The 22,602-nt window shown below is 43.1% G+C and overlaps 1 protein-coding gene across 5 annotated transcripts in view; it reads left to right on the top strand.

Annotated features, from left to right (window-relative positions):
- Positions 1–22,602, top strand: part of CSMD1 (CUB and Sushi multiple domains 1) — a 2,004,702-nt gene that overhangs the window by 1,256,968 nt on the left and 725,132 nt on the right. For all 5 annotated transcript variants that reach the window (XM_053900776.1, XM_053900775.1, XM_053900774.1 and 2 more), the window contains one exon: positions 14,934–15,046. In XM_053900776.1, coding sequence (XP_053756751.1) covers positions 14,934–15,046 — 113 coding nt within the window. The remainder of the gene's footprint in view (positions 1–14,933; positions 15,047–22,602) is intronic.

Here is a 22,602-nt window from a genome sequence, read left to right as displayed (position 1 = left end):
TGGCCCTGATGCAGTTAGGCATGTTTTCTCCCCAAAAATGTACCAAGTGATAATTAGCACGTGTTAATTTTTCTTCTTTTTAACAATTTGGATAGAACCTTCCAAGACCCTAAGAACACAATATCCTAGTGGCCGAGTGTCTCCGTGGACACACACACAAAATGCTTGCATGCTCAGCCCACGTTAACAACCCCAGGTGAAAGTTTTGTTTACCTCCGGCAAAAGAGGAAATTCACCTGCCATCTGAAAGCAATTAATTTAGCCCCAGAGAAATAGGCTTGAGACTAAACATCGAGTGGCACCACAATTTGTTTTTGTTCTTTTCTTTTCTTAGATAAGCTGCTGAATATGCCATGGTTAAGAGAATGCAAAGAAACATTTAATCACGTACAGATTTTGTGGCAGATGGGGAAGGGGAGTTATCACAGTCACAGGGACGGTAGGTGACAATTTTGGAAGGATGGTCAGTAATGACAAGAGAAAAAAGAACATGCAAAACACTTTTCCTGTCAGGCCCTTTGATGGCTGGTATGGGTGTGGAGAGCCTCTTAATGATTCCCAGCATTTCCTTTTTATCAAGAAAAAGAAGCAATACATAGATGCAGCTTTTAGGGAATCCTATCAGAGGGGTTTCACACTCAAAGCATACGCCATGGCTTCCGGTAGCTTTTCATCTCAAGGTAGAGACGGACGTGGTAACAACTCTGCCGTGAGAAAGAACAAGGTAATACCAAAGGAGAAAAACAAGCCATATGTGCTCAGAGTTCACAGAGAAGGTGGCAAAATCAAAGAACGGAAGATCACACTAGAAAGTTCATAGAGTCCCTTTGAAAGGGTTCTTCCCAAAGTTTATCTTTTTTTAGAGGGCAATTTTACAATATCTATATGTTTATTAAAAAAATAGTCTTGAGGAAGTGAATCCTTTCTGACCCATCAATGCTACTTCTAGGAGTTGATCCTAAGGAAATAAATGCAGTGATTCAAAAAGCACTCATCATGATGTGGTTTAGTATAAAATTCATCAAGCTAGCAGAAATCATATCGAGTAACTTCACTGGGACATCAGTTACATGAGTGATGGAATATTCATTCAATGGGATAGTACATAAAATCCACAAACTATATGTATTAAACATTTTTTTTGAGAGAGAGGGATAAAGAGAGAGAGGGGGTTAAAGAGAGAGAGAGAGGGAGAGAGAGAGAGAGAGCGAGAGAGAGCGCACACACAAGCTGGGGAGGGGCAGAGAGAGGAGGAAAGAGAAAATCCCAACCAGGTTTGACGTCACAAACCGTGAGATCATGATGCAGCTGAAATCAAGAGTCAGATGCTCAACTGACTGAGCCACTCAGATGCCCCCCGTCTTTTTAAACATTGTTTTTCACAGATGATATATATTAATAAGGTGATAATGCTCACTGAAAGAGAAAAAGTAGGTCTTTAAATGGTATATAAATAGCACCACCTTTTCACATCTACCTACGCATATCGTATAGGAAAACATTTAGAATATTAGATTCATTTTTGTGACTAATTTAAATTTTATTATTACTACTATTATTATTCTTTTTGCTTATCTACAATTTACTCCTTGACCGTGGAAGAAAAAAATAGTGCAGGATGTCACTATGAGCTAAACCTGTCTGGAATATTCTTTTGCATCAGTGAGTGCTTTTGAATATAATATTTAATGGGTATTTTTAGCCGCTTTGGTACAACTTTCTTTTAACGATATTCCAGTTCTTCTCAAGATGATTATGACTACAGACCAGTATTTGACTACGGTTTATCTTGTTACTGACTTACAGGGAAGAATCACAGTGAAGATTCAAATTAATTAGAATAATTGCTTTCAAGTGTGAGACTCTCACTAGTATCTCTGTGGATATTAAAAGTACACAGAAAAATGGCAAGAGTAAAACTTTAAGTTTTCATTGCTTTTCAGTTTAGTTAGTATTAAAGAAAAGTTGTATGTTTAATTATTACTTCAACTCTGCTTATCCATATTGACTTAAAAAAAAAGACAAAAAACACCACCATTCCTAGAGTAAAAGCAATAGCTCCTCAGGCATGGTGTGAGCAGGCCAGCGAGGAAGACAGCTGGCCTTTTGTGCACTGGTTACCCTCCTTCAACACAAAACAGATGCTTGAAAAGCCGTAAGTACGAAGCAGGCTCTCCTTGGATAAGGTGATATGCATACATAATACACATATATACATACACATAAGACATACGTATATACACATACATATGTATACACAATGCAATATATATAATATACATATACAATGTACATGCACTATAAATATAAACCTATATACAATGCGATATTCCTCAGCCATAAAATGAAGGAAATCCTGCATTTGCAACAATATGAAATTCTCTTGTGAAATTCCTTCTGCCGAAAGCCTGAACACAGATTCTCAAACCTGAGGATGCTTTAAGAGTTAAATTACTTATGTGAGATATTGAATCCTACCTACCAGCTAATGGGGATGATCGATGAGACCAATAACCCTTGCCTGACACGAAGGCAGAGCTTCGTCCACCCCCAGACTGGACGGGGAGGCTGGCTTGAAGTTCTCTGGCAGCCAGCCCTCCAAGTTCACCCAGACTCACCTGTGGCTGACTGGACCTGAGCTCCTGCACATTTTCAAGAAGGAGCAGACATTTGGGTCAGTGAACAAGGGATTGTAGGTTGGGATGTGATTTACCTTGGACCAGCCCCCACGATCCCACAGACCTACACGGATGTGCATTTTCCAAATCTAAAAGGCACTAAACTCAATATTCAACAATAATAAGGCAGATATACCTATCGTGTACTGTATGCTGAGTCCAAAAACCAAACTCCAGGCCTAGGGGCTTACTTCCTCTTCTGTAAAATGGGAGAAATGATACCGATTCCAAGTCAAACAAACAAATCCTAGTTGGATGAAGGGTCTCTGTGCATCTCCTGCAAGACTTGTGAAATGCATGAAACTGGGAGCATTGTCCTGAGCACAATAAACCAGAAGCAGGAAGAAAAATACCGATGATCTCACTCACATGCAGAATCAAGAAAAGCCAACTTCTGAAACAGAACTAGAATGGTGGTCATTGGGGTTTGGGCGTGGGGGAAATGGGGAAGAGGTTAGTCAAAGGGTATACACTTCCAATTAGAAAATGAATAATTTCTGAAGACTGATGTACATCACGGTGACTGTAGTTAATAACAGTGTATTCTATACTTGATAAGAGAGTAGGTCTGAAACTTTCTCACCACAAAGAAAGGCAACTATCTGAGGCAATGGGTGCGTTAATTCCCTTGATTGTGGTGATCATTTTACATTGTATGAAATCATCATGTTGTACCCCCCGAGTACATATAATTTTATTTATCAATTATGCTTTGATAAAGATGGAAAAAATAAAGTATAAATAAAACAAATAATTTTTCAAAATAAGTACATTGAAAGACATGTATTCACATGATTAACCACCAACAACATGCTAAGCGGGTTCTGTGAGAGTATCTCTAGGATTTGCATTTCCTAAGGCCTATGTGATTTTGTGTTAGATTAATATTCAAGAGAATGCTTTATTAAATGAAGTTATTGGCAGATCTCAGGATAGGCCCTACCATTTCTAAGACCGTTCCAGAATGGGTGACATACAGACTTGGTTAAGATACGAGCAAGGAAGTTATGTATATCTTTGCCAGCATAGCTTGGAGGGGGCAAAAACACACGTACAAGTTCCAATCACTGTACAACTAATGTCTGTCTCTAGCACACTTCACATTGAATGGGAAGTTCTCTTGAACTTCAAATCGGGTTTCCACGTGCTTGGAGCCACGTAGACTTTCATGTCCATTCTTCACATGGTTTCCTGTTATTTTTCCTTTATTTCCCAACCGGAAACCTTCAGAGAGAATGGGTTGGAGCTGTGGTTTCTAAATACAGAGTATATAATCAGTGAAAGACGTTTCCGAACACAGACTGATCTGCAAAGGTGTTTCCTCTGAAAGTCTGGATGTCGTGAATTCCCCAATGCTGTTCCATAGGGGCTGTGACCGTGTGGTCAGATTTGTCCACGGGTGGGATGTTACAGCACCTGTCTCTTCCGTCCTTCATGTTTACCTGGCCAAAGCCAAAGCATGTGCCTTGCACAACATTTGGGATATAGAAGAGAATAGATAAATTGAAAAAATTAACGGAACAATATGCTGCTCACGAACGTGAAACGGAAAATTGTTTATATCCAAAAACTTCTTAGCTCGGCATGTAGATAGATGCCTGCGTGCCCACACACGTATCACATAACATGTAGATAATCCAGTTTTCACCACTCGGCATAGGTAGAACTTCCATACCTAAGAGTGCACGTGTATATCATGCATATATATATATATATATGGAGGTGGTCAGATGTAATCCCTTTTCCCTGAATCACGTTGCTGCTGGGAGAGAAGCAAGACAAAACTGACGCCTTCTGGGATGGAAAAGTAGGGAACAGCGCTGGGCACCCCCAGCCTGTCTAGCCCAGTGTGCGTGGGCTTATGCACATGGGTGAGGCCTGGAGGTCCAGGTGACTTGAGCAAAGGCCCGGGGCCACCCAATGGGGGGGGGGGGGGGGGCGGGGCATGGCTGGCTTTCAATCCAGGTGAGGCTGATGCCACAGTTTTTGTCTGCAATGATGGCGGGATTAGAGATGTGCCCCTGATGGAGGGAGGAGGTGGGCCTCCGCAAGAGCGCTAGCCAGTCCGCAGCCTCAATGCAGAGCCCTGTGCGTGGAGGGAGCTCACCTCCTGTGACACGAGGGTAGTGGCCACAGACCGCAGCAGCCGGGAAGGCAGCAGCCGCAGACCCACACCCCGGGGGTTGCGCGTACTTGTGTGAGGTGTAACCAGGTCTGCGGGAGCTGGGCGGCGACACAGGGGTGCCACTCGGTGAGACACCACAGGCTCTGATGATCTCAGATGTCACAGCCCTACGCCTCGGGTGCCCTGTGATAGCAGTGGGGGCGGCTGAGCTCCTGCCGTGGGCCGTAGCACAGCAAGGTGGCCGTGTCGTACCAGCTGGTTGCATAAGGTGTTGCTAAAAAAATAAGTAAGTTTGCTAAAAAAATAAATAAGCTCATTTCAGGTTCTTGAAATGGTCTAGGATAAGACTAATCTTACCCCAAGATTAAGGAGAAAGTATTTCTTACAATGTCTTAGAACGCATGTATGCTAAAAATATCAAAGAGAAAATGATCAGTGATCCAGAAATCCAATGCTATCTTGCCTTAAAAAAAAAAAAAAATGTTGGTCTTCAGGTATTGACTGTGCGTGCATTTATTATAGAGATCTGTGGATAATGTCTCTTTTAATGGCCAGAAAATGATATCGATACTCATCCGTGTCTAGCACCAACTGTTAGCTATTTTGAGAGTCCAAGTGATATAGGAGACAAAGAATGTTTTTCCTGTTGGCAAAATCCAGACACCTGTCTTCACAGATAGTTATAAAACGACCCACCAGGATATTGGACAGAGCAGAGGATTAGAGACACAGACCGGAAGTTTCGTTTTCCAGGTCACTGACTTAGAGGCAGACGAGCTTGCTCCCCGCCCAGGATCTGTAATACAGATATGACCTTGTGCCATGTATGTGTGGAACAGCTCCCCCCACACGGAAGGGCACGCACACAGCCCCGGATGCGGTGAGGCTGCCCTCCGGTCTAGGAAGGAAAAGACATCCATGGGCTGACTCCGCTTTCCGGGTTGGCCTCCTTCCCCTGTCTGGAGGGGGGCCCAGAGGCCCAGAGAACTTCCCACTGAGAAATGGTGTCAGAGCCCGCTGTCTCTTGACTGTCTTATCCTATTACTTGTCTGTCTGAGCCATTTCCCGGGCTTCATTCAGGGCAATTCCCTGACATTTAGTCCTTGAGCTTTAGAGGACAGGATTTGTCACATTCCCTCCCAAATGATCCTCTCTGCTTGACCTCCGGGTTAATTCCTGATGCCTGGCTTGCTGAAGTCCTGGACACCTTTCTGACCCTCTCTCAAATCCCTCTTGTCTGTCCTGGGCCTCTTTGCCCCACCTCTAATAGATTTTATTGTCCTGCTCCCGCTCCTTCCTTGACACAGACTGATGTTTTCACTGCCTTAAGTGAGTCCGGCATTCCTGCTCTGGGCCCCGTGGATATTCTAGGAGAAACACAAAGAAGACGCCAGATCTGTCCCACTCAGTGTTCACACTCGACAGAGACTTTCCTGTGTGTGGAAAGATGGGAATGACATTCTCATAAGGAGTTTAACTGTTCTTCAGTCTTACGGTGTGCCGCTGTTTGAGTAGCTCACATCGTGAGCAAAAACAAAAGCACAGAAACCATTCAAAGTGGGTATATTGAGACTCTCTGGTGTATGCACAGTGCTGCAAGCATGAGGGAAATTAATAAGGTGTTGGCCGTGCCCTCAGTGGGCTCCCAGTTCAGTCGGGGAAGCGGACATCTACATAACCACCCACAGTACCACACACTCCTATCATCTCCATAGAAATATGTGAGCAGGTGCTCAAGGGTTACGAAGGCACGGGTGGTTGATCCTCCCCGCGGAAGAGAAGGAATTTAAGAGGGATAGTCTTCTGCAAAAGCTTGAAATTTGAGGAGAATTTAAACAGGCAAAAGCCAGGTAAGGGACTCTGGCTGGGGGAGCGCAGGGGAAGCAGACCTGGAAGCTGGGCCACGTGGGACAAGCTAGGGAGCCACCCTCTGTGGCTACAGAGGACTTGGGAAAGAACAGACAGGAGATAAGGCAAGCAATGGTTGGAGTGTCTTCGGGAAGCGTCTTCAATTCCAAGCTAAGAAAGTTGACGTCTTTCTCGGGAGTGATTTGGAGCAATGAAAGCATTTTTAGGAGAGGCTCGTGCTGTGATTTAGCTTGGGAATCAGCACAAGCTGTTGTCGTTGCTGTCCCCAGTGCCCCCCCCCCCCCTTATCCATTCAGCTGGCAAGTCACAACTCAGACATCACACCTCCAGGAGTGGCCTCCCCCCTCCCCAGAGGAGTGGAAACCCCCTATTGTGGACGCTTATGTGGGCTGCACTCCGCTGATGCGTGTTGGGACCACAGCTTGCTGGGAACTTATGTCTTCAGTGCCCGGCAGGGTGTCAGGCACACGCAGGTCATTTGTAATGTTGATTTGAATTAGTCAGGGCAGTGATGTCGTAGTTACACAGAGGGACAGGAAGAGACCTCTCCAACAGCACGCATAGAGGTTTGGGTTTGGCCAGGACACGGGCAGTGCCTGGTCAGAAGAGAGGAGTGTAGCAGACGTCACAGAGTTGTGTCCGAAATGCTCAGCGTCTGAGTAGATTTTGCATGCAGGTCTCAGGTGGAGGAGGCGTCTACGAGATGAGGGTACCTTGCACACTCTGATGCCTCCCTTGGATCCCCTGCTGCCCTGCCTGATTTGGTGTCATGAGGATTACACATCTGAGAGCTTGCCACACTTACAGAAATCTGGGACGTGGTGTGTCTATGGTCTAAGCGTCTGCCAAAGAGCTCACCAGCCACCAAAGGCAGAGCTGAGGGGGTGGGTACTGAGGACATTCCTGGAGCAGCAAGTGGTGGCTCTCTGGATTCCCTTAGGGATCATTACAGTGAGTGGAGAGTAGATGTCCTGTCCGTGAAGAAATGGAGCTCTGGGGGCATCCATTCAGATCGTATTCCCTGGAGCTGTGCATGTCTGTGTGCAGAGACCTAGGTCTGGGGCACATGGGAGCCATTGTTATTTTCCTGGCACAGGTTCTCTACTCCTTCTTTGCTTTCCTCCAGGGTCACAAAGGTGTACGAGATACCCAACACAGACATTGCCTGGGCACAAATGCAGCCCAGCCTGGTGTGACAGGAAGCGTTGTTTAGAGCAGCGCTCACTTTGTGAAAGGCAGCCGGGGCTGGGCCACATGTTTAAAGTTACCGATTCCATTTATTAATCCCATCTGTAACGAGCTGCTCCTATATGCCCAGCGCCTGGCTAGGTTCCAGAGCAACAGTGGGGATAACACAACTTCAGCTCTGAAATGTCTCCATGAAGGCTCCAGGAGAAGACATAACCCGGGAGGAAGGATCTCAACTTCATGGTCAAGTCATGCTTCCCTGACAATGACACCCATAATCTGAAATCGACAGGGGGACCAGGAATTACTAGCAAGCAAAGAGGAGGTGCACCAGGGTGGGTGGGTGTCCTGGGTCCTGGTGGGAGAGTGATCTGTACAAAGAGTCTGAGCAAGGAAGGAGCACTGGGCTTTCCGCTGGGAACTGAACCAAGTCAACCACATCCACATCGGAGCATAGAAACCAAGGGGAGGGTGTGTACATGGGGTGAGCCTAGAAAGATGAGCTGGGAACTGAACAGGGGATGGAGAGCTCGAGAGGCTAGAAATCGTTTTTGTAAAAGGCACAGAATATACAAGAGGAACACAGAGCAGGGACAACGTGATGGCTCCAGACATGAGAGGAGACAACGTCCGTGAGATGGAGGAGAATAGCTATTGGTGTTCCATCCTGAGCGAATCTTCACAGGTACCTCGAGCAAAGAGTGAAGCTAGAGAGAAAAGCTGTCCAGGAGAGAGCAGACCTGCATGAGGGCTAATCACGAGTGCCATGGCGCGTGGAAGAGATGTCTAACAGAAAGAACAGATTGCGATGAAAGAAAGAACTTTCTGAAGGAGAGGTCTTCTCCTGTCGTATGCTTTGAAGTAGGCTAGGGATGGTTTTTTGTTGTTTGGTTGTTTTCTTTTGTTATTGTAGCAGTGTCTCCCAGAGGGTAGATATGTGAGTGTGAAACTTTAGGAATAAATTTCTAGAAATATCTGTATATAAATATATCTATTGTATTTTATATATATCTGTGTACATGCATATTTGTGCGCACACACACAGACACACACACAGACACACACACACACACACACACACACACACACACACACACACTTCTGGATCTCTCCTTTTCATTGCTTTTCAATGAACTTCCAAGGTAAGAACTACCTTTAACATCCATCGTTACTTCCATCAAAGTCCAAAATATGGCTTAGAAGAAGCAATATGAACTCAATGTATGCTCAGAAGACAGTGGCTTTCCCTGGTAGCATGAATAACACTCACTGAGAAGCCTGACACTTCAGGAACCCTTTGTTGGATCATATTATTCCATTCCATTTTTATAAAGCAGAGGGAAGTGAAACACCACCCTCTGAATCATGTCAGTTACATGTCCAGAAGAGCACAGGAAAATCTGACAACTTCTAGATGACTTTCTGTAGATGACAAGCGATCAGCTCTTGGGAGTAATAGGTTTATGAAATTCTTGAGTCTCCTTAGGGAGGCTGGGTAATTCACAGTCTCTGTTGATGGTATTAATGCTTTCTGGCTTCTTAGTCATCGCAGTTAAAGAGGTTTAACTAGAGAGAAACTCCCAGCAATTTATATGATGATTTTCTAAAGACATAAGAAATCTGGCTTAATGTCAAACAAGTGCTCAAACAGAGCTCTTTCAAAACCTTTCACATTTCTGAATGCATTTCAGAAAATTATCTCAATAAATTGACTCCATGTTTTTCGAGTTACGTAAGTAAAATGAATGAGTCACCGACACAAGGCAGTAATGGTTGAGAAGAAGAGGTACTCAAACCCCTCATTTTACACCTGAGAGTATGGACTGCGGGAGGTTAAGTGGGAAAGGAAGTTATGAACGTATTATAAATAGAACCCTGAAATTTATGGTAAAGCTATTTGGAGAAAGTGGAACAGACTGGCCGGTTCTATTTCGGCTCAAAGAAGGTCGTCTTAACTTTAAGTACCCCGCGGGTCCCACATCTATTTTTACTGTTGGCAGCAGCGAAACCTTGTTGAGTCTTTGAAAGAAATGAGTTTGCCAATGGATGAAATTGCCTAATTTGGCCATCTTGGGGGGAAGAGTGAGAACTACCAGTTCCTCTAGCCATGTCTAAAGGGACTGCTCAATATCCGCACTGTGAGGCTTTATGGGTTTCCTGACCTAGTTTGAGATGCTCCAGAAATGACGTGCCTCTCACATTCCCTCAGGAAGACCCTTTCCTGGCAGATCACCCTGACGTGTCCTTTATTTTTTAAGTCCAAATATACTTGAATCTCCTGATTTCACCAGGTAATTTTCCTTTGCTTTTATGCGTATAGGATAAAAATTCAGAATATGTTAGACACTTTCAACTAATAGACAGAAACGTGTCTTGATCCCTGCCATTATTTCATCCTTTCTCTGTGAAATGTTTCTGCTTTGTATCTTATGCTCACTATTCATGTCAAGTTCCTACTATTGCCCCATAATCTCTCACATCCCAAACTACTTACTTATTAGAAAACCAAATCCAGAAGAGTTCAAAGACATACAGCTAAGCACTGAGCAGGACTTTTCAGAGAAACAAGCCAACAATGATGGATGTTCAATCCCTGATAACTATACGAAGTGTTTAAAATGGGCCAGTTCCCCAAGATTATTAATAGGTTCAGAGTGACGACATGTTCTACCCTATTTCCTCTCATTCCAGACTGTTTTAGAATGAAACATACGACACATGTATTAAAATGTTTGTTTTCCATTACTGCCATAACAACTTCACACAACTATGAATGCTTAAACTGACATGGATGTATTATTTTATGGCCGTGCTGGTTATAAATCTTACACAGGCTATACTGGAATAAAACTAGGGTGTCAGCGGGGATGTTTTCCCCCTCCAGGCTCTAGGGAAGAAGGCATGTAAGGACCATCCACATTCTGTGGCTCGCGGCCCCTTTTTCCCTTTTCAGGGTCAACAGCCATGGCTATGACTCTCATGTGCATTCCCCTGACCTCCTTCCTGGGTTCCTTCTTCTCCCTGACTCTCCTCCTCTGTCTTCCTCTTCCATTTGTAAGGATTTTTGATTACATTGGGCTACCCCATAATCCAGGATAATCTACCCTAGGTCTGTAACTTTATCACATCTTCAAAGCCCCCTTTTGCCACGTAAGGTGACATAGTCACAGGGCCTGGGGATTAAGCTGTGGACACCTTTGGGAGCCATTCTGATGCCACCAAGCTGTTCAGTTCAATTCTTTACATCTTGTCTGAATCATCCAAGTTCTTAGTAAATCTATTATAACAACCACTGGCTTGTGTATGAGTCAACTTCCTTTAAATTAGTTTTCAATGAAGGAACAATTGACTTTATAATGTAATCTTTCTGTTAAATGACAGCTTTAAGATTAGCCCAGGCCTGGGGCACCTCAGTGGCTCAGTCTGTTGAGCATCGGACTTCGGCTCAGGTCATGATCTCATGGCTTATGAGTTCGAGCCCTGCATCAGGTTCTGTGCTGACAGCTTGGAGCCTGGAGCCTGCTTTGGATTCTGTGTCTCCCTCTCTCTCTGGGTAACCCACCCCCCACACCTGTGCTCTGTCTCTCTCTCAAAAGTAAATAAACATTAAAAAAAATTTAGCCCAGGCCTGTGGAAGAGGACAGAAAAAGTCACAGTTCCAAAGGATATGCCTTATATAGAACCTCCACCAACCTGACACCCCAAGAAAAGAGGATATGAATATTTGTCTATTTCCCATGGACAAATCAAGAAATCCAAGCATGTCGATCCACTCTGGAGTGTGACTCATTGGCACGGCTTGCCTCTCACCATAGAAAATGAATTATATAATTATTACAAAGTCCTCACCCTTGATTCTACATAAAATACATCTGTCCAGGAGTTACATATTTGTAGAAACTAGTTACACTACCTTGATATGTGTCACCTAATTATCTACCTGCTCAGTATTTTTACAAATTGCCTCATATTCGCCAAAGCAAGGGTCAGCAAACCATGGTCTACAGGCCAAACCTAGCCTATAAACTAAGAATGGTTTTTACGTTGTTGAGTATTTGAAAAACCGTCAAAAAAGAGTAACAATTGTCTTTCTCTGACTTATTATAGAGCACAATACTCTTTAGCTCCATCCACATCACTGCAAAAAGATTTCATTAGTTTTTATTACATATATGTGTAATATATATGCGACATCTTTTTTTCTTTATCCATTGGTCAGTCAGAGGACTCTTGGGCTATTTCCATAGTTGGGCTGTTGTAGATAATGCTGCTATAAACATTCCGGTGATTTCATTCATATGTGGAATTTAAGGAAGAAAGAAAGAAACAAACAAAAAACAAGCAAAAGGGGGGGAAAGAGAGGGAGACAAACAAACTCTAGAGAACAAACCGATGGTCACCAGTGGGGAGATGGGTGGGGAGATTAAGGACGCACTTGCCGTGCTGAGCACCAGGTGACACATGGTGGTATTGAATCAGTATATCGTACACCTGACACTCATATTACACTGTATGTTAATTAACTGGAGTTTAAGTAAAAACTTGAAAAAAGAAAAAAAGTAACATTTTGTTTAGTAGAAAAATTACATGACATGCAAACCTGCATAAAGGAAGTGTTCCTGGAACACAACCATAACCATTTTATGGCTGATTTTTCACTACAACAGCAGAGTCGAATGGTTACAGCAGAAACCACATTACTAGGGCACTTGAGTGGATCGGTCGGTTAAGCATCTGACTCCTGATTTCAGCTCAGGTCATGATCTCACAGTTTCCGGGTTCGAGCCCCATGTTGGTGCTCTGTGGAGCCTGCTTGGGATTCTTCCCCCCCTCTTTCTCTGCCCCTCCTTTTCTTGCACAATCTCTCTCAAAAAATAAAATAAATAAACGTTAAAAAAAAAAAAAGAAACTGCATTCCTAGTAAACCCTAAACTATGTCTTCACTTTAGAGACGCAATTTGTTGATTAACACAAAACTATCATTTTTTGTGGGTCGGTATTTGAAAAATGTGGGAGGTGGAGAGCATATTTACTTACTCACATTACTAATGTTGATACACAACTAAAATGCAATCCCACCCTGCTCTTGAGATCTGAACCCCTCAAAAAGAACCTAACTGAGGGGGAAAAATACTGTTAAAGCCTCAACAAGTAAACATGGAATTCAGTTATAAAACTGCCAGCGAGTAAATGTAGGTGAGCAGGATATACTGGGTTTTTGAATCCAGAAGTCACTTACCTTTTGGCCATTGTCAGTATCAGGCAAAGGGGTAACCTATTTCTAACAGAATCTAACACACGCTCACCAAGGTGGTGGGGGAGAAAGCCTTCCGACAAAGTAGCAGAGTAACGCAATGCTTCCTAGAAGCAGCTGTATCCGACCTCGGCAGTCAGAACTACATAAATCCAGGCAAATAGGCAGATCGGAGTGGTGTATTTCCTCTCACAGAAGATTATTTCAAACAGTGACATAAACACTGTTGCAATCGGTTACAGCCAAGGTTTGGCTTTTCTCTTTAAACGGATCCTGCACGTTTTTAAACCTGAGAGTTTAAGTTGAACACCCTGACATCAGAGAGCTTGACTACGTATTTCATTTGATGCTGCTTTCCCTCCAGATAATGGAGAAAGGAGGGAAGCCAGCCCGTGCCTAGGGAATCCTGTGCACGGAAGACGGCTTGCAGCCCGGCCAAGCAGCCCTGCGGGCACAGGCCAGCCCACGAAGGGCAGCACAGATTCCAGCCACAAGTGGACTGCTTAAACCTTTGCTGATCACCGGCACTAATAAGCATCGTTTTGCAAATGTACTTGGCAACTGAGATGCAAAATAATCCTATGATGCATAACTCGGGGTGACATTTAAAACGCGCATCAGGGGCATTTACACATATCTCTTGATCATCTCTTTCAAGCCCTCAGTGGATGTGTTTTCAGGTCCAGTTTACACACTGGAAAGTAGAGGTTCAGAAAAGATAAGGCAACTGTACTACCTGAACTTGTACCAGGTGGAACCAGAGGTGCCCCACCCAAGGATACTTCTGCCCTTGGCCAAAACCCAACGTACCCCTGTGTCTCCGACAGGGAGGAGTTTTAACACCTGAGAAGAGCTGAGAAGACTTTCACTTCTTGGAGATGCCAGGTTTTCAGTAGCAGGAAGTAAATTACTTTTTTTTTTTTTTTTCTGACAACTAAACCATACAGTGTAAACTGGGAGGGGAGCTTCAACAGCTTAGCCAGAGATGGTGTCTGATTCTGAAAGATTTGTGTTTAAATACCGCTTGCCCCAAACATAACTTTATCTCATCTCAAATCTCTTCAACGGTGCTTGTCCCCAACCCCCTACACTGCTCTTCCTCCCGTGGGTGGGGAAGGGCCACTGTTTGGAACTCTGTGCACAGGAGACTAGAAATGCAGGATTCTATCAACATGATAAACAGTGTATCTGAGGGCAGGTCAGAATCACAAAGTGTTGAAAGGGTGAAAGGCAGAATGTTACCGTTTGCCTATTTCTTGTCCTTTTAGAAGTCATTAGGATTGAGGTCCTGATGAAAACAGGATCTGATAACAGATCCAAAGAATATCTTCTCATGTGTCCATCATTAATAAAGAAGAATAAAAAATGTCAAGTATGGGTGAAAGCCTTCACGTCATCAAGGGTAAAATATAGCGCTGATATGCGAGCAAACGTGACATTACCTGAGTCATTTCAAGGGGTCAGCACAGCTCATCGATGACTTCTGTCCTAAGCAGCTCAAAATCATGACTGTCAGCAGTCAATTTGAAAAGTGGGTTTGAGGGGCTCCTGGGTGGCTCAGTCGGTTGAGTGTCCAACTTCCGCTCAGGTCATGTTCTCGCGGTTCATGAGTTCGGCTCAGGCTCTGTGCTGACAGCTCAGAGCCTGGAGTCTGCTTTGGATTCTATGTCTCCCTCTCTCTCTGCCCCACCCCTGCTCGTGTTCTGTCTCTCTCTCGAAAATGAATAAACATTAAATTTTTTTTTAAGTGGGTTTGATAGAGGACATTTATTGGTTGATTTATAAGGGAGCTTTTTTTTTTTCTGGTTCTCTTTTCCAGGCTGACTGGCATGAACCTTCCTTCTCCCGTTATAAGCAGCAAGAACTGGTTACGACTGCATTTTACATCTGACAGCAACCATCGGCGCAAAGGATTTAATGCACAATTTCAAGGTAAGAATGCCCCATTTGATATACAGAAAATAACGGAAGATATTTTGGTGTTTTCACCCTCAAGTTTCAGGATTCCCTTACCAGAGATGGAACCAGAGATATAAGCTTGAAAATACCTTCCAGAACTTTCGTAAACAATTGACTTTGGAAATTCTACAAAGGGTACTAGCAACTTACTAGTAAAGCTTTCCTGCTTTGACCGCATGCAATGTATTTTATTGTTTTCCTTGAATTATTACTATGTTTTAATCAGTAAGTCAATAAATATATATTAGCATTTATTTTAATTCATATTTACCTAACTGGAAAATATCCACAGTTGCCCTGTTGTTTTCTTTATCCGCTCCTTAAAAATGGTACAGCATATAGGCCACGTGAATATGCAAGTGTGACATCATACCCTTTCAGCTGTAAAATATATTCACAGTACCTAAACCCAGCTACCTGCTTTAATAATTTACATGTACGTGAACATCAAAAGGAAAAATGTGAGATTTTTTTTGCAGCTGAGTGAAACAAAGTCTGTAGTCACCAGTATGTAGGTTTGAAACTTCCTCTTGGTATGGAATTTCTAGTGTTTATACCTGGATAACATAGTGTCCTTGCCCATGTGTTTTTAATAGTCAATAATCCTTATCGATACCATAAAAAGGATCCAACTTATTAGGAGATCCATTGAAAACAATTCCATTTTGCATTTGCAAATAACAATCAAATGAACCTGTCAGAAAGCAGGATGCCCTCCCAAGCAAACTTCTCATGCTTCCCCCAAATCATGACCATGAGCACATCAGTTAAGCCCGCATTCCCTAAACAGTAGCCACATGCAAACCAGGACGCCAAACGAGGAGATTCTAATAAGCCCCCACGCTCCAGAATCTAGTAGGTCAGAGAGACAGTTTGCAGACAGCTTCCATGAAAGGCAGAATGAAAAGCGAAATCGTGCCAGCCACTCCAGGAGATTTTAGTAACGCTCCAACAAATGGTCTGGACATGTCCTATCTAAAACCCACTTTAAAATCCGTAATGCCTTCATTGTGTCCTTTTGGACAAGAGGTAGAAAACTAAGAGTAATTTTCAGGGGCTTGAATACAGATAGCGCTGGGGAGCACACGTGGAGGAGGAGTGCTGGTTTTATTTGCCACCGGGGTCCCCGGGGCAGGGGGACCTTCGAGGAATTGCCAGACTTCAAATGCAGGGCCAATTGTGTTTTACCAAAATGTATTCATCCGTCATCAGGAGCCTTGCCCATCTCACATCGTCTTCTGATGCTGCCAGAAAGTTCTTACCTTTATCTTCTTTGACTGCAAATATATGGTTTTATAGGAGTCATTACACTTGGCTTCTTTTCCTGAGATCAGGCAAGGCTGATCTCCTTTTTTAGAGATCTCTATTTGCCTTTAGCTTTTAAGGCCACATACCATGCCTGTAGTCATAACAGGGGGCATACATAACATATGACACATATATATGTTGTACAGTCTGCGTCTGGAGCCCTTTCTTGTCCAGCAAGAAAGCAGGACGCAGGATTAAAAATGTGAGAGGAGACAAGAGCCCGGGTAAGGGTCTTTGCTCCATTTTTATTAGGGTCAGAAGGCTTACAAACATGGTGATGGACGTGCACAAAGAGACAATAAATCTGAACACTAACTCAGGGGCCTGAGGGCAAGATGTGCAGGGTTAGGGGTTTGGGTTACTACAAAGCAAAATCCTGGCCCTGGGCTGGAGGTTGTTTACAGCAGACATGAGGCCCCACCTCTGTTTACGGAAACGGGCCTAGGGGACAAGGAAGACAGAGCAGGCTACCTCAGGGTCAACAAGGCACCTTTCTTCTGCTAATTAGCTCCCCTCAGGGCAACTTTGCCTGCAGAGGTCTGTAGCCCTATTTACCTGTTTACCTCCTTGGATCCTTCCTTCCTGTGAAAGCAGCTTCCTGCTCTTGTACTAAGTTGGAGGGATGTTACCTGCCCTGAATACCTCATCTTGTTTACCTCATCTTGGATGTTTTCATCCTGAGATTCCCTATCCTTATACCTTTGTCCTATACTGGGACCTTTGCCCTGTTTACCTACTCTGGGACCTTTGCCTGGGAAGTTCCATCTGAGTTTTGTCTATATCCATCCATATCCACAGAGCTATATAGCCCTGACTTAGAAAAATCCTAAATCAATATTCAGAAGGCAAACTGACTGACCAATAGGTAGGTAGGTTGATCAATAGGGTTGTTCTATAACTACTGATTGATCTTCTCCAAAGGTCCTGATCCTGATTAACAGATTGGCATTGAACCACAGAAGAAATTTCTAGGTATCATTCCTTAAACCGATCAGTGAATTTGGCATCTATACCAGTGATTGGAAGAAAGGCAAAAAATAGAATACCAAATTTGAAGAGGGTCCAAATTGGTAGATCTAAGTAACATTCTGGTTGACAGAAAATTGTAATAGCTTAGACATATCAGCCATTGATAAATAAATAAATATGAATCAACTATATATAAATATATATAACCATATAACTATTTATATAATTACCTAACCATATATACATATATTATTTAATATATGTAAATATATTTATATATAACCAATATACATATGGTTAAAATTATACACACACACACACACACACACACACACGGAGTGACGAATAGAAAATTTGCACATAGTGCAAAAATATAAAAAGATGCAGAACTATAAAAAGGAATGAACATGAACATGGCTTAACAGTAATATATTCGAAAACCTCTCCAGGCGGACTTTGAAGTTCAACTCCAAGACAAACTGATTTCAGGGAGCTGCCAAATGTTTACTCTCATTAGCACACAGACCCTTATCTCAAAGGAGGAGTCATGCCTAAGACCACATCGAAGCAGACAATATGTGGAAGATAGGGGTCAGTACCAGATGTTACCCTTTTGAGAAGGAAACCAACCAAATGGGCAGCATCCAGGATGATGAAAAGAAACCTTCAAGAGAGGATGCAAGGACCACTGGCTTAAGGAGTGTGGTAAATGTTATGCAGGAAAGTATTGCATTCATTTTTGCTGGTCCAGAGGGAAGAAATATCACTAATTAATGGAAGCGGAAGCTACAGATAGTCCTTTCTGCTGATTCTAGAACATGCCTATGGGCCCCAGAAGGCAAGAGATGGCTCAGTAGCTCAGGATGAGACGAGTCTCCTCTCAAAGTCCCCCCCCCCCCCCCCAGCCACCCTCCTGGCCCCCTCCCTGCATGACTTTGCAGTCAGGAGCATTCAGGTGTTTCATTCGACGGGCCAGCGGGAACCTTCCTGACACACGAGGAAAATAGGTTGTGCATCTAAGTCTTTCCTTTTTTCTCTGCCTAGATTGAACTCCAGGGGCCCCAATTTGTATTGGACAGTTGTTCCAAGGAAACAACAACAAAACACAAACAATAATAGACACCCAGGTTATTACCAACACAATTGCAAAAAAGAAAAGCATAGTAGGTGAGCAATCCAGAAAAGCAACAAGAGAAACAATAGTAGTAGTGAAAACTTACAATGTGTTTACCGAAGGCTGTTTTAAGATCTGGGTATATATTCCATCAGAGTCTGAATCTTGGGTTAGTCGGTGGAGGAGGGGAACATTTTTTAGAAATATACATTTCTATGCTTATGACCTTTTAAACATAATTGCAGTCACGTTGATCATTTATGGTCACTATCAAGACTATACAAATTCCATCAGTATTCCTCGGTGTAAATATGATTACAACTTATGTAGGATACCTCTAAAAACTCTTTGTGATTCTAAGCTGCTAATGAAGCCTTTGGGTGGGATCTCTGGATGACAAACTTCTTCTCTGTTCAGCAGTACCGTGCATGAGTAGAATTTTATAACTTCTAACAACAAAGAATAGCTTCTTTTTAACTTGGTGCTTTTCTTGGTCAAATAAACAACCACCACAACATATTCTTTCTTCTCTTTGTGTCTTTAACTTTCATCTCTATGCTCTTTATTCTCTGGATTTTACACTTTGTTCTGTGCTTTCATCTCTTCAATCAGGCAATAAATTATGCCAAAAGTAGCAGTGAGGTTGACTGAGAAGTAAAACTGGTCTGTAGTTGCTACTCCTAAAACATGTTCACTTTTAAAATAGCAATGTGAACAAAGAAGTGGAAAATGCAATAAAAGCCACTTGATATATTTGCAATATCTTGTGTATATATCGGGTTCTCATGGAATGACAGATTTATGTAGGACACATTATTTCTTTAAATCAGCTGAAAATTGAGCTCATTCATTATATGTTGCCTCCCTCATTAATTATAATTAAATAAGTGCCTCGTTAGCACAATCAGTCTCGTAGACATTTTTGACGTCTACGAGATGGATTTTCTAAAGATATATTGATATTGAACCACAGGCACCACTTCCCTCTTAAGTAACAATATGTGTTGAGCTCTACGTTTACATATATTTACCTGGCTACTTATAAAAATACAATTTTCACAAAATGAAACTCTCATTGCTTTCTGAAACTGATAAATCATTTTGAGTGTTTGTCATAAAGTACCAGTTTACACAGAGAACACCTGTCTCATAAATCAAGGGAAAACCTGACCATGGATTTAAATCTTGTGTTGACACAAATAATTAGCTTTCTTTTTAGGTGATAGCTCTATGTAACTATTCATTTCACTTCGTATTTAAAAAAATTTTTTTTAATGTTTATTTATTTTTGAGAGAGACAGACAGACAGAGCATGAGCAGGGGAGGGGCAGAGAGAGAGGGAGTCACAGAATCCGAAGCAGGCTCCAGGCTCTGAGCTGTCAGCACACAGCAGGGCTCGAACCCACAGGCCAAGAGATCATAACCTGAGCTCAAGTCAGATGCTCAACCGACTGAACCACCCAGGGGCCCCGTTTTTACTTTGTAGTTAAAGTGGAGAGCTTTAGGGGCACCTGGATGGCTCAGTCAGTTAAGCGTCTTTCTTCAGCTCAGGTCATGATCTCGCAGTTTGTGTGTTTGAGTCCCGCATGGGGCTCTGTGCTGACAGCTCAGAGCCTGGAGCCTGCTTCGGATTCTGTGTCTCCCTCTCTGCCCCTCCCCTGCTCTTGCTCTGTTTCTCTCTCTCTCTCTCTCTCTCTCAAAACTAAATAAACATTAAAAAAATTAAAAAAAGAAATTATATATATTCATACAGCAGGATACTAGACAAAAATGAAAAAAAGACAAATGACCTCCACATGCATAATGTTGAATGGAAAGATCCAGGCACAGAAGCGTGTGCATTGTATTGCCCACATAAATATACTCGCATAATATAAATAATATTTCAGGAATATATACATAGAAAATTTAGGATTCTAAAAACTAAGTGTTTACGTGGGTGTTCATTACTAAAAGAATATTTTTACTGTGTGTATGTGTATGTAAAATACTTGAACTTAAAAAGTGTTTTTAGAAACGGTTAGAACAATTCCTATCCAAGAAAATGACAAGGTGTTTAGAATTCTTTTACAAACAGGGCTAGGCCAAAATACCTACAGAAGCCCTACTCAATGCCATGGTGCAACTGAACGTCAAAATTAGAAGCCCCAACCCGCACACAAGGAAGAGGGTTAGTAAGTGACAGGGCTTGCACAACACAGCTTGTAAATGGCAGGCAGCGTCAGGATGTAAATAGAAGTCTCTGATCTTTCTTTTCAATGTCATCCTTTCCAACCCTATTTTCACAATTGACTTGCTGCCCTGATTTACGAGTTCTGATCAGAACATCTTTCTTTGGGGAGCAGTGATTTGTTTTTGTAAAGCAGAAATCCCACTGAAGAAAGCAACACCCAGGGACAGCTCTAAGTTAGTGGCAACGTTATCTATTTTCTCAGGTTGATCTATTCCAAGCAGAAAACTGGCAGACCACTGCGGGAACAGGTGCAGCAATGATGGGAGGGGGTTGGCAGAAATCATAAATCTGGAACATGAGGCACTGAATAAGAGAATGAGCAAATGTATTCACGAAGAATGTGTGTGTGTGTGCGTGTGTGTGTGTGTGTGTGTAACTACTGGACAACAAGAAGGTAGAAGGTAGTGTTGGAAAGAAGCTAAAAAATTGAAACACGATTCTGCAGAGGAAGGAAAATAAAAAAATAGAGCAAAGGAACAGTTTCACAGCATGGCTAAGGGCAGGCCCAACTAACAGAGAGGTTCCACTGGCACAGACACCTTGAGAAACGAGGAAGCCACTATGCAGACACTCTGTCCACAGTGTTCATCCTGCTCCCTTCCCTTCAACCATGAGCGATTGACTGTGTGGCTCAGAGAGAACAGGATTGGAGGTAGGATTCCTTGGTCTCAGTCCAGTCCTGACTCAGTCTGGAGTCTCAGAAACTCCAGGTTAACTGGAGAGATGTCCCTCTAGGCCTATAGTCCTCCTATATAGTGAAATCTGTTTCCTGTCCTAAGAATGGGGAGAAGAACAATGCTCACCTGGGCACAGAAGTGGAGATTAAAAAGGTAATACATTGGAGGCATCTAGCACAGTGCCCAGAATGGGCTCCCATGTGTCTCATAAACTTGGGTTTGTAATCTCGAGCCGGGGAAAATACCTCGGTTAACCTGTCTCTCCGTCTCACAGACTTCGCATGGAAAACCCAGTAAGTGCTTTGCGGGACTGTATTACTTTCACAAACTTCCTGGAACTTCTTAGAGTGATTTTCAGTCCCCAACTGCTTTGTCTCTTACTCCCCTGCCTCCCTCTTTCATTTACACTACCTCACTGACCCAAGTCCGATGACCATTCATTGGGATGCCACCTCAAGTCATTTGGAATTAAACTCTCTCCAGCTCCCTTATTGGACACCGGCAGTGTGGGTTGCACGGTGCCAGGGACACAGAACCAAACAAGACGAGCCACGTTTCAGCCCCTGGATTCCAGCGAAGAAGTCAGGGAGACACATAAGCTGACCATTTGCCTACATCGTGGGTGAGATTATGCACAAAATGCCCTACAATTAGAAAGGTGTACCTCGACTGACTTGGCAGGGAGCACAGGGCGTTTGTAGGAGGTTTCCTAGAGGAGAGGGTGCCTGCACTGTGTTCAGGTCACCAGGAGAGAGGGAGGAGGGGGTTCTGACTACGAGAAAAGTGCGAGCAGACCCAGAAAAGCATGACATGTCACGGTGTGTTCAGCCTCCTGCAAATATTGATGGTTCAATACTGAGGTGTGAAGGGAGTCAGACAGAGCAATGAGAAACAAAGCTGGGGAGGATAGCTGGATCTTGGAAGGATTTTATGCTATCCTTAAAAACTTAACTGTACCGTGGGTAAACAAGAAAGATCACTGGAGTGTTTGTGGAGAGGGAAAATGGAGAACAATGCACACATTTTCATCACCCAAGCTGCTGGTAAGTTCCCCTTTGTTAGCTTGCAGGTAGTGCCCAGGGATAGCTCTGAAAGAAGGACCATGTACTGGAACATTCTAAGACAGTGAGCACAGGAACACAGATTGTCCCTAGGTCATCATGTTTAAAGAAGAGGAACAATGTTGCTGAGGTACATGAATTTGCCCCTCAACAAATTTGATCCCTAA

The sequence above is a fragment of the Panthera pardus genome, unplaced genomic scaffold, assembly GCF_024362965.1.
Source record: "Panthera pardus isolate Hobbes unplaced genomic scaffold, ASM2436296v1 HiC_scaffold_13, whole genome shotgun sequence".
NCBI classification, from domain to species: Eukaryota; Metazoa; Chordata; class Mammalia; order Carnivora; family Felidae; genus Panthera; species Panthera pardus.
Note: the sequence above shows the minus strand (reverse complement) of the source record. Positions and strands in the feature narration are given on the sequence as shown.